Source organism: Pelmatolapia mariae, linkage group LG16_19, assembly GCF_036321145.2.
Source record: "Pelmatolapia mariae isolate MD_Pm_ZW linkage group LG16_19, Pm_UMD_F_2, whole genome shotgun sequence".
NCBI lineage: Eukaryota > Metazoa > Chordata > Actinopteri > Cichliformes > Cichlidae > Pelmatolapia > Pelmatolapia mariae.
In genome coordinates this window covers 29,160,231-29,172,844 of record NC_086241.1, presented here as the reverse complement: position 1 = coordinate 29,172,844, position 12,614 = coordinate 29,160,231, and the positions used below count along the sequence as shown (strand labels likewise).

Here is a 12,614-nt window from a genome sequence, read left to right as displayed (position 1 = left end):
AATCTCCCCACGTGCTCACGTATTAAAGCCCCACAATGCAGCACTTATACAACGACAGCTCTTAAATGGTAACACACACGCGACCATAAAGCTCAGACAAATCCCCACGTCTCAGAAAGACAATTTCGTAAATAGATCCCGAGGTGAAATTAAGCCCAGAGTAAGAGAAAACGAAGCAGAGCAGCTAGACACAGAGCTTAGTGTAGTTTTAGTTGAAATAACAAGTGAGAGCGGTTAGTCTGGAGCACAGCCACACTGTACACCCTGCTGAGGGACACAGAAAGCTCAGTTTTTAGTTGTGGCCTTGCATATATTTCTCTGGTTACACTTCGTAGTCCGCCGGGCACTTTTTGAGGTATATGGTTTACATATGAAAAAAGAAGAAAAAAAGAGAGAACAAAACAGCAGTATTTATTATGTCCAGATGTTTCAGTTTATATTGAGATGAATGCTTTTTCCAGCCCTGCCCTCTTTAGCAAAGTGTCACAGTTTGATACATCTGGAAAATTTCTGCCTGCTGATGCAAGAAGCACTCTGCTCTTATAACAACACACAGATTATAAGAAAATGTCCAGAGTTCATAATGAATAATATCTGCTTTGTGGTCCAGGAACCCTCCAAAGATTCACAGGAAGAATCTGTTGGGGGATAATTAATAGGAGAGCAAAGAAAGACTGCAGAGCAGTGCTGCTCTGGTACATTTAGTGTTGGCTGAGAAGTGATAAAAGCAGTCAGGAAGTTACATTTAAGTTTTAGATATGTTACTGAATCAGAATTAAATACAAGTATTTTCCAAAAATTTCTTCAGATTAAATAAAAGCCAAAAGATTTTTTTAAAGCAAATGAAAGAGAATTTCACAAAGGATGAAATACTAGAAAAACATCCTATCATTCGGACATGCTCGGTGGGTTTGTTGGGGTAGCAGGTTATTCTATGACATCATTCTCAATGTCATTGTGTCCTCATGCTAAATGTATGCATCATTGATTTAGTCAAAACAAAACAAACCAAAAAAAGATAGATGTTTGCACATGTGTTCAGGTCAGGTCCGACTAACTGCTTCATCCAGAATAAATAAATAATAATGACTAAATTCATTTCAGGTTGCTTTTCTCCCTATCAAGTAACCAGTTCCATCGCTGAGCCGCAGGTCTTCCAACAATCCTCACATGGTTCCCATCCCGTGTCCCCCTCTGTAGCCAACTATGGTGCACATTTGTGCACACCCTGTTTTTCTTGTTTTGAACTGATTCACACGGATTCAGTGATATTTCTGAGCCCCGGGTTACAATCAAACACAGGACACGCAGGCTTGAAAAAAAAAAAGTTCAATGATACATCTAGGTTTTTACTTTTACCAAGAAATAACACGGCAAGGACAGGATGTACTAACAGCTTGTATGAGTGCAAAACTTTCTCTAAGCACAGGAGAACGTGGGATTTACTAAAGAGGCGCAGTAAATGTTTAGTGATGGACAGGCATGGTCAGTAATTTTTGATGTATCCAGAGAACAACTCTCTCAACTCTTTTTGATTTTGCTCATTAATCGAAACATATTGGTTCTTTTCCACTGCCTCACATCAACCTGAACCTTCAGGTTGTTTCCAGTCAGCACCAGATATGCAAAACTTACTGTTCAGTCTGTTTCTCAGGGCCCAGATAACAGGCTGTTATCTGGCTTACAGACTCAAACCTTTTTAGTGCTGGTGGAAGTGGTGGAACTGTAACATTACCCCGTGTGGTGAGTGATTTTATTTCCATCTGGAGAATTTGAGAGTCTCTTTAGGTAACATTAAGTGGTAATGACTAAAGCAGTACAGCCCTTGTACCTTCTACATGAAGACCTGTAATATACATATCCACAGATTTATGGTTGCTGAGAGCTTCTGAAACTGAGACAATCAAATGCAGACCAAGGCATTCATTGGACAAACAGGGCCTGGATCCAGAAATGATCAAGCAGCATATAAGTTTATTCACCTTACTTAACATCTGTCACATATCTATGATATTTATAGAGCGAATACGAGGGCTTCTGATATTTCACAGGTGTTTATATAATTACTCTCTTTTTTTTTAAATCCATTTAACCCCATCCTCGAGGTTTTCGTACCAGGAACGCGCTGCTAGTTAACAGGCAACCTGTTGCTTTTTTTTCTCACATAAGAGGTGATAGCTGTGCAATTAAAAAAATGTCTAAGGGTTAAAACACTGAGCTGCACTGCTAAAATTCTGCTAAAATGAGAACATGCTTCCTTATTTCCATGATTGTACTTGAAGTAATTGTTTTGAATGAATGAGACAAGAACTTTTAATTATTGGTAATCTAAGCAGTTTAGAAAATGTTGTGAACCTGGGTGTCAGAACAGAATCAATCATCAGTGTGACAAAAAAAAATTCAGTGGTGAAATTTAGCGACCTTAGTAACACAAGTTGGAGTGGAAGTTTGTAGGGTAAGGATATGATTCTGAATAAACAGAACCAGCCCTTTAAAATATTCCTAAATCAACCTTCATATCCATCCTTGGGATCAGCTTGGGACATGTAGTAACCCCTGCTATAAAACACCTGCCGAAAACAGTGGTTCTTTTGTATTGTGTGTGTGTGTATATATGTATATATATATATATATATATATATATATGTGATGAAGGGCTGGATAAAGGGTAATAAAGATGATAATTGCTTAAGTCAAATAAAAAGTTTGCATACAACAAAAATATTCAAAGTAAATAACGAATATAATTAACCATCGATGGTTGCACGATGGTTGCCAGTGAAATAAATTTTGTAAAGTTAAGAGTAGAAGGTACCTGAAACCAGCTGCTGCCCGCTGATGCCCATGGGCATGATGCCCAGGTTGTTCATGGCCGTGGCCCAGGCTCCATGATCAGCGACAGGAACACTAATGTGATTCTGCTCAGCACCCAGGTTGCCTACACCATCAGCTGCTGTAGCAGAGACAAGCAAAACATATTGAATGCAATACAGGATGAAACTGCATTAAATGAGAAGGTAATATTTTCTGGGAAAAGGTTTTAAAAAGTGTGGGGACGGCTCATATTACAAAATTCGATATTGCTTTTCAATAAGGTACCAGTGTGACTGTGTCTTGTACAGAAAGCGATGTATTAAGCCAAGCTCACAAGTGTTTTATAACGAGTCTTTCAGAATCAGCCGGCACACTTTGAGTGTTAACTTAGCAAAGTTTTAGCTGCAGGAGTTCCTGAAGGCTCCTGTGATAAATTCTGCTGCAGAAAATAGATCCATTCACGATAACAAAAGGAGACCGAGTATTGCTGTCACAGAAGATGAACTCAGAAATGGTCAGAGGAAGTTATTTTGATACTTTCAATCCCCTGTAACTGACATATCAGGCATACAAATGTGGAAAAAAGGCTTTAACAAGGAGGACTGTCTTCCACGTGGATTTATGCTATCTCTGGGAAACTTTCCCAACAGAATCCTGGCAAAGTTTTTCCTCTCCTTTCTTGCAAAAAAGGAAAAACATGGCCTAACAAAGTTGGCCTATATTCAAGAAAGTACAGTAAATTCAATATGTACCACTGGCCATAGCAGGGGGTCTTTTCTCTCCACTCTCTGCAGTCCTGTCATCAGATCTTTCCTCTGGCTGACGGTAAGATGGAGGGATGGATTATTGGCTGGGAGAACACAGGGGCCCATCCACTCCAAGCCACAGTCACAGTCCACCTCTGGAATACAAACAAAAGGAAGTTAAGGACTTTGAAAAATTGCAAAGTCCAAAAAAAGTCCTTGAGACTGGAAATGAATCACTAAGCCAGAAGCTGATGCAAGAGCAGAGAAATCTTTAGGCAATTAGGAAGAAATGCTCCAATCCCAGCTGACTTTCTACCAAGAAAAGAAGCTTAAAGCACACACACACGTACACACACATTAACTGACACTTAAGCAGCAGTTTCTAATCTTAGAAAACACACAGAACTGCGATATGAACTCCTCTCTCGCTGGTTAATACGCACACAGACACACACTCGCACCCTTTATGTGTGCTGTTAGTGGGCCGGCATCTCGCTCATTAACAGTTTCCCACCCCTGCGCTGAGCCGAGCTGTCGACGCCACACAGAGAACATCAGAGGAACAAACTGACAGCGCTCGGTGACGCTGAACAAATCCCACATTTCTGTGTGACAGGCCGGTTTTTCAGCTGCATCCATACCAATTACAAGCAGGAATCATGCAAAGCAACAACAGCACCATTGTTCCTGTGTCTTAACACCCACTGTGACCGTTTCTATAATTATGCTTTTCTTATTCAGTATAAATTTCAGTCAACCCACCACTTTGGTCCACATTGAGCTATATCAACAACTATAAGCCAGGATGCAATGAGGTTTTGTGCATACATGGTTTTGTGCAGACATGATCCAAAGACGATGTGTTGCAGTTTACATTTTTCCCCTTTGCTGCATTTACTGCATAGCGTATATGTATAGAATTTAAAGTTTTAGCTCTTGGTTGAATTTTTGGTTTTTAAATGGTAAATGGATTCTCACATAGTGCTTTTCTACTCTCCTGGAGCACTCAATACACTTTATACAACTTGCGTCACTCACGTCAGCATTTTTCTATGATTAAGTGCTTTCAATATAACATTCACTCTATGACGGAAGCATCAAAGAGCAAGTTGGAGTTAGTATTTTGCCAAAGACTGGAGCAGCCAAGGATCAAACCATAAACTCTCCAATTAGTAGATGACCTGCTCTGCAGCCACCCCAAGCTTACAGTACCTGGTGTTCCCAGGCGGTCTCCCATCCAAATACTAAGCAGGCCTGACCCTCCTTAGCTTCTGAGATCAGACGGGATGGGTGTGCTCGGGGTGGTATAGCTATAAGCTGTGTTTTTAATGTGTATCAATGCATTTTGCCTCTGCTTATGGCACTCTATTGATTCATGTAACCTAATTATTCTGCCATTTAAACAGAACACTCTAGAAAATTACATTTTGATCTCGAAGGACCAGCCAGCTATTTTCTTTACTAATTTACTATGCTGTGGGTCACTGATGGCTGGAGACCCCAGTATGCACTGCCATTAAGGAAGGGAAGGTTAGTAAGCAATGCTAACTAGCCTCCACTGGTCCAATTAGTATCACAGGGGAAGTGGGGAGCAACATTTTGGTTCTTGGTAATTTAACTCATTACTGGGGATGTCATTTTATCTGGACTAACAGAAAAAGAAACAGAAAGCAAATAAACTACATTTTTCTTGTCAGTGTTAAGGTAAACCAGAGATAATTAAGATAGACCTAACCTTCAGATCTGAAAAGTCAAGTAGGAAGTGCCTTAAACAACCAGGAAGTTTTGAAATTATATATTTCTATGAGAAAATGACTTCATTGTTCAATGATTAATGACATTAGAAAACAAATTTGTGAAGAGTTTACAGTTTCAGTTTCAATTTTAAAGTCTTCCTGAACACACAATGGCATTCATTTAGTAAATTCAAGATCCATTTAGAGTAAAATAGATTCTAAAGCAGGATGCACTTTATGCCATTGCTTCATCACTGACTAATCGACTCTCAGCCAGATCAACTCCTTGCTTACGTCCAGTTTCAACATATAAAGATGGCAATGGACAAAATGCCAAATGTAAGCAAACTTCCAAATGGGCTACTTCCATCTTTTATTTACAGTTTGTGTTTTTGTGTACAACACCAACCAGAGTTAGTGGCACTCCAGTGGCATATTAGATGTGCTTTAATGAGGTCTGACTCTGCTGAGGCTCATCTTTGGTGGGTTAATTAATGACCTATATGTTGGTGCTGGCATGTTTCCATCTGTCAGAACAGCAGAAAGATTTCCATTTCCTCGGTTTTTCACAGTTTACACTGCGCTGGTGTTTAAATTATGAGAGCAGCAGTCAATAGAGGGAAAAGAAGGTCCTTGTGGCTGTAATTATTACTGACACATGTGAAAAATGACCCACATGTGCTTTGGACTCATTAAGCAGGTAATGTTTAAATCACCCAACAACAAGAATGATGGTTTCTATAAATATATTGAAAAAAAGGGTATGTCTCTTTAGAGAACTATAAAAGGACGTCCTATCTCGAAGCTGCATTTGTCAGGAGTAGACTGTATCTTTGATGTAGGATTCAAAGTGTTTGACATGCTGAACACGTTGCTCTCACTCTCTCTCTGTCAGCCCACTCTGCGCTGCAGTAATCACCATTATTCACATCTGACACCAGGAAACCAGCTGAGCCCCGCAACACATCCTGCTTTAATTGAGACACAATCATATCGATGACTTTTCATTAATGACCGCACACTACGACGTGCGGTTGAGGGAGGCCGCGAGTTAAATTCCAAAATGTACACTTTTCTCGCTGCAGTCATAAATCTTAATTATAAATGTGATGATTGGACAATATTTGCAGTTTCAGTGAAAATGTTTGCCTTCGCTGCAGGCCTCATCAGAACAGATCGGTTTTGTTTGTGTCACTGGCACGGTGTCAGCACTGAGGAGGCAGCCAATCAAATACCGCCGCACTGAAGATTTACATGTGTAGAGCATACAGGACACGTGTTTAAAGTAAATGAAGATGGATGATTCTCACATATCAGAGCACAAAGATGCACAGTCATTTTGAACCTTTAACCTAGACCCCGAACTGATCCCTCAAACCACATCTTAACCCTCAAAGAGCCTGATAAAGGAATGAGGACCTGAGAAAAATGTCCTCACAAAGACAGACGAACCTAAGCACACACACATCCTGCAGGCAGAATTAGGTCCCCGGCGATACGGCGGGGGGATTGTGGATGAAGCAAAGGCTTTTGACAGGCTGAGGAGGCTGCTTCGCTGCAGCATCGCAGGAAGTTCACAAGTTTAAGAATGATTTATCTTGCATAAAAAAGGCACTTAGCACAATAGCGGTTTGGCTCCTAAGACGGCCTTGTCTCCAGCACCACCAGCAGACTGCGTCACTGTATAGCAGACTCTTGTAATGTGATACTGCACTGCTTATGCTACACAGTTAGTCACAAATTAGACTTACATGTGTTTAAATGCTGCATATTATTTATGAAGCCAGGAGAAGTTACGTTTAAACGTGTCCATAAAAGTCAATAAAATTTCAAATCACACAAAAGAATAGTAACGACATCCACAAGGTTGACTGACACAACACCGTGTGTGACATTAACAATCTCCAGGTCCTAATGACTATGGTTTGCTGCTCAGCAGGTAGTTCACAATCGCTTTTATAGCTTTTTCTCTGAAAGAGACGCGATGGTAGCGGTGAGAATGAGCCAAATCAGTAAAGTTGTGGATTGGATTGGATCCAGATCTCAAGCTTACCTGAATAAAACATTTTTTTGTTCCAGAGAGGCTTGAAAAGTGGGGATGAAGGAAAACACATTTACAGTTATGGCAAAAAGAAACTGCACACTCTTTTAATTTGAAGGTTTTAGATATCAGGACTTAACAAAAATCATCTGTTCCTATAAAAAATCCAGCCTCAGATGAACAACAACATGTGAAATATTACATTGTGTCACATCAAAATTAAGCTAAAATGCAGAAGGAGTCTATGAAAAAGTATTAAGTGATCATCAGCAGTGTGAGCACTCTACAAAAGCAGGGGTTTTGTCCATTTACTGGTCTGGAGTTCAGGTTTGTTTCCACACAATCGTATGTAGGAGATACAAAGCATAGACTTAAAGAGAAAACCTTTGCTGCCAATCAGTCTGAGAAAAGTTATCTGGCTAATTCCAAACAATTTGACGTCCATTTAAAGTTATTGATAAGTGGAAGTTATATAAGACCAATCTTCCAAGCAATTTCACCTCAAGAACTACACATCAGGCTCTAGGGGTCTCAGTTAGCAAGTTTTGTACAATTAAAAAAGACTGAACAAGCATGATTTGTTTGGAAGAACAAACATGACCAGAGTGGCCAGATGTTTGGCCATAATGCACAGCACCACGTTTGGCAAAAACCAAACTCAGCATCTCAGCACAAACACCTCATACACATTGTCAAGCTTTAGGTTTGTTTTGCAGCTACAGGACATCTGTACCTTCCAGTCATAAAGTCACCCATGAACTCCTCTGTATAACAAATTATTCTAAAGTCAAATGTAAGACTATCTGTCTGACAGATACAGCTTGGCCAAACAGGACAATGATTTGAAGCTCAACAACACCCAACTAAAATATTCTAGTAGGACTATAAGAGGGTTGCGCATAAACAAATGCTTACAAACCTCAATGAACTGAATCAACACTGTTGAGAAGAGTGGGCCAAAATTCCTCTGCAATAATGTGAGAAACTGATCGAATTAGAAAACAAGCACTTCAAGCAACTTCAAGTTGCTCCTTCTAAAAGTGTTTCTGCAAGCTGTTGAATGATATTGTTTACTCTGTTTTAGTACTTCCTTTTTAGCACGCCTGTACATGCTAACATCATCAGATATTGTCTTTGAATGATACCACTGTAACATGGTCTTCTACAGGGAGAGAGTTGCACTATGTTTCCTATCTTCTAAAATCATACAGTTTTATAAGGCTTAGTTGTCATTGGTTATCTTACATTTAAGCCAGTGCAGTCATTGTCTGCTGAAAGCATTTTTACATTGTTGCTTTATTCAGAAAGGCATTTAATTTTTTGCAGTCTCAATGTTGACATATCAGGAGAGATTACGGCGTGTATAGTTGGTTAGAGTTACAATGAAAAGGGAAACAAATATATATGTATTTTACAAACAGCAGCTTACAGTGAAGACAGTGCAAGACTCAACAACACCGTCTGTTCAATAATGATACAAACTTTACCACATGTATTGCACAAAGTTCTCAGAATACTTTAAGCAACAGTCATTGCTGCAATCTATTTGAAAAAACAAACACATGGTGATATCAGTATCTGCCAACCGACACTGCAGATGGGCTCTACGAAAACACTGATTACAGCTTCACCAGTAAAAGAATTACAACATGCAAGTTTACCTAACAATAACTAATCATAGTAATCAAGAATGAATATTAGGAGATGTGCTGAGTCGCTGATATAAAAAGTTGAGGTGGCTTTAAAGGACTTTCTGAGTTTGCATGAGCAAGATGGTGGCAGTGATGCAGAGAAATCTGTTTGATGGAGAGCTTCTGTAGAGTGTGACAAAGAGGCAGTCAGAGCTGCTATCATCTCCTTCTCTCTGCTTTCTGTGAGCAGCACATCACTTTAACACAAACACACAGACACACACACACAAACAAACACAAACACACTCTTTATCCAGGTAAGAATCACATGTTTAATGGGCCACAGCAGGCAGTTACTTGAAATCTACACAGAAGCAAACACCTCCAGCCATGTACCGTCTACAGCAACTGTCTCTTTTTTCAGCTGCTTGCTCGTCTGTCTCGACCTGCTTTGGCTAATCTGTCTAATTTTCTGTGTGCTGAATGCGAGCATGTGTCTGTTTGGAGATGTAATGTACCATCACAGCCTTGAAAACTACCTCATGTTTGATATGTTTTCTCAGGTGCCTGAAGGCTCAAGTGTTCTTTTTTTCTCTCTCACCAATAAATGGATGAAGTACTTAAAGTAATCTTATTCTGTACATGCCTCTAAGCCCTAAACAGTCTATTTTAAGTTTGTTATAGCTGCAGACATCATTTTCAGTTGAACAGCTAGACTGTATATCTATTATACAACAATATGTTTGTGCTACAGTACTCTCAAAGGATGACTGCTAGTGAGTTAAAGCACATATGTCACAAGAAAAGATTCAAACAAAACCAGCAATACCACTCGAGTACAGTGAATAATACCAACTAATATCAATTCAAGTCAATTACATTTCATCTGTATATCACAACGGCTATGATCTGAAGACACTTTGATGTTGCTAGCTTGCTAGCAAGTTAGCATTTAGCTAAGCAGCCTTACAGAGTTGCTGGTCACGTCTGTCATGAATATGTGAAAGAAGTTCGCACATTGAAGCTAAAATGAAGTGTAAACCAAACTTATTAACATAGAATTTGCCTTGAAAAATCTCCAAATGTTGTAATTGCTGTTACAAGTCTGTCAAAACCTTCAGCCCTCATTGCCTTTCTTCTTTTTTGCGTATCCGTCCGTCCATTGCTTCCCTCTTCTGACAGTCGACAGGTCCACGCCAAACTGCTATGCGTTTCTGCTCACTTTCACGCACCATGAAATATTCACAGTTGAATGCATGTCCTGTTTATTATTCATGAGCTCACTTGATCTCAGCATCATTCACACACAGCTCCACCGTGAGCTGTGTGTGAATGATCACACATGTGCACGTTCTCATATTTGGATATTAAGGAGTGTTCAGGTTGGTGTAAAACAAAGTTAAATGTGCAAAGAACTTTGATGTGCAAAATTCCTGGAGTCACTAAAGCTATTCTTAACAGTGAGTTTCTGATTTAGAGCCAGTTAACCCTTGGTGCTTCTGGCAAAGGGAAGGAGCAGGTGTGCACATTTTTATTTTGCAGTAAAGCTACTAAATGGTCACAGTTTTGCATATTTACTGAACATAATATAGTTCACTGGATCACTTTATGACAGAAATGTATAAAAAGTTGATGATTTACAGGCAAACTTTACCAGATATGGATTTTTCTGAGTGGACTGTGACCGTTCCTGAATATCTAAATATGTGTGTGCAGAAGTATACGCAATATAAAGAGAACTCTGGTTTGAAAAACCTAAATTTGAATCCTTCAGTATTTTTTTTCCAAAAAAGATCTAGAGAGTAAAAATGAAGCATGAACCCAAGAACTACAAAATCCTAAAGAGCTCCCACTCTCTGGGCTTTTATAGAGGATGATTGCGAGATAGTTCATAATAAACGACAAACTCACAGGATTCATGTTTAAAATTTTGATTTTAAACATGAAGTGAGTAGTAACAGAATTTCTAGGACTCCACGCTCAAATGCTTCTTTTACACTCATTTTTGTTGTGGTTTAACTTTTTGCCTTACTTTTGTTTTAGTCATCATTCAGAAACAGATGCTATTGAGTATTCTGTGCCACTGAGTACTGATTAACTGACCAATCATCATGCGCTAGTAAGAGTATATTTTAAAAATTTAGAAAGAACTTGCCTGCACAATACCCACCACTACTGCTACAAGTTTGAAGTTAACTTTAGTTCTGAAAGTTAATTTGTCCTTTTTTTTTGAGGATATGATTGTTATTCCCTACACTGGCGTAGTGACTGGTATTGTGTCACTCCCCACTACTGTGTTTAACTACAAATCACAGTAGCCAATCACAGTAGCTGCGGACTGCATTTCCAGGGAGGCATGCCAGGTTACAGTGTAGGGTTCTGGAGAGGTTTGTGGTTATAACGTACCTACAAAATAGTTTTAACACAGAAGTATAAATCCCTGTTAGTGTTGCCAGACGTCTGCCCCTAGTGGTGAAACCAGCATTGACTGCAAAGATGGAGAAAGATGATCGTTCTCACAATTAATCTACAGGAAAAGGCAAAAATAAGTAGCATCAGCAGCTGAGAAATATGTTGGTGCTCTTTAAAGTACGACACACGTGTTCTTAATTGGTCTCCAATGGTGGTCAGGATGGCCTTCTTTAAAAAAATGACCCATAAATCAGAATAAATTTCAGCTCCTTTTAGACACAAAGTGTTCCAGTTCTTTTAAAATGTGTTGTGGGACCTTCCACACATTCCACACATTAATGGAGCATGGCAACAGTCCACGATGAAAGTCTGCAACCACTCAATCTTCAAAGCCACCGTGTTTCTGAGGATGTCCCGTTCTCAACTGATCACCGATAAATGACAGTAAATACTGAAAGACTGACAGTCTCCTTCAGCATGAGCCGAGCACAATTTCCTGAAGCTCCACATGCTTCAAAATGTGAAATAAAGAATTTTAAACTGAAATGGTTTTATTTCACATCATGACTCCACACTCACTGCATTTCATTGCAGCAGTGAGCAGATGAAGGGTTCGTGTCAAGGGAGTCATGTCTTCCTGCTTCACTTCACCCACACAGCCCAGTACACACTGTATTTCTGTGGTTACAGTGCACAATGCTGCGTGCAACACTAGCCTAAAAATACAGTTCCTGAAGGCAGCTGTCATGCAGTGGTTACAGACAAAGGTACGTGTTGAATAACAAAATTGTGAATGAAACATAACTGAAAATGTCAAATGGTTAAAGATCACCAGGCAGGTGACTAAATAAGCATGTTACTTACTAGCACCATCATATAAAATCAATACGTTATTCTTACTGATTCAGTTTTAATGGAAATTGTCTCCAAACTTTAAAAACATAACACATGACAAATATATCCTGCCTACCAGTTGATCAATGTTCACTTTTAATGGTGTCCTGATGAGTTTTTAATAGTTTGTTGCACAGCAACAGAGCTTTGCATTACAGAGGCAGTGATTTAAAGACAGTTGTTGCTGATGTATTAATAGTCAACATGCTGGAATCAGTCTGATTTACATTAAAGGACAGAAGACAGATAGCGCTTAAATCCAGGAGAACAATGGCAACTTTTATCTCTGCGTTTCTTTGAACAGCCTTAAACTGTGTGCTCCTTTGTGATATTTTAACAT

The 12,614-nt window shown here is 39.4% G+C and overlaps 1 protein-coding gene and 1 pseudogene across 5 annotated transcripts in view; both read right to left on the bottom strand.

The window, feature by feature from the left end:
• enox1 (ecto-NOX disulfide-thiol exchanger 1) overlaps positions 1 to 12,614 on the bottom strand; it is a 125,860-nt gene that overhangs the window by 43,881 nt on the left and 69,365 nt on the right. For 3 of the 5 annotated variants that reach the window (XM_063500286.1, XM_063500287.1, XM_063500285.1), the window contains exons 3-4: positions 3,567 to 3,715; positions 2,816 to 2,953 (exon numbers count right to left, since the gene is read on the bottom strand). In XM_063500286.1, coding sequence (XP_063356356.1) covers positions 2,816 to 2,953; positions 3,567 to 3,576 — 148 coding nt within the window. In that variant the 5' untranslated portion in view covers positions 3,577 to 3,715. The remainder of the gene's footprint in view (positions 1 to 2,815; positions 2,954 to 3,566; positions 3,716 to 12,614) is intronic. The other 2 variants (XM_063500288.1, XM_063500289.1) reach the window with 2 other exon arrangements.
• On the bottom strand, positions 4,761 to 4,878 carry LOC134646433 (5S ribosomal RNA; annotated as a pseudogene).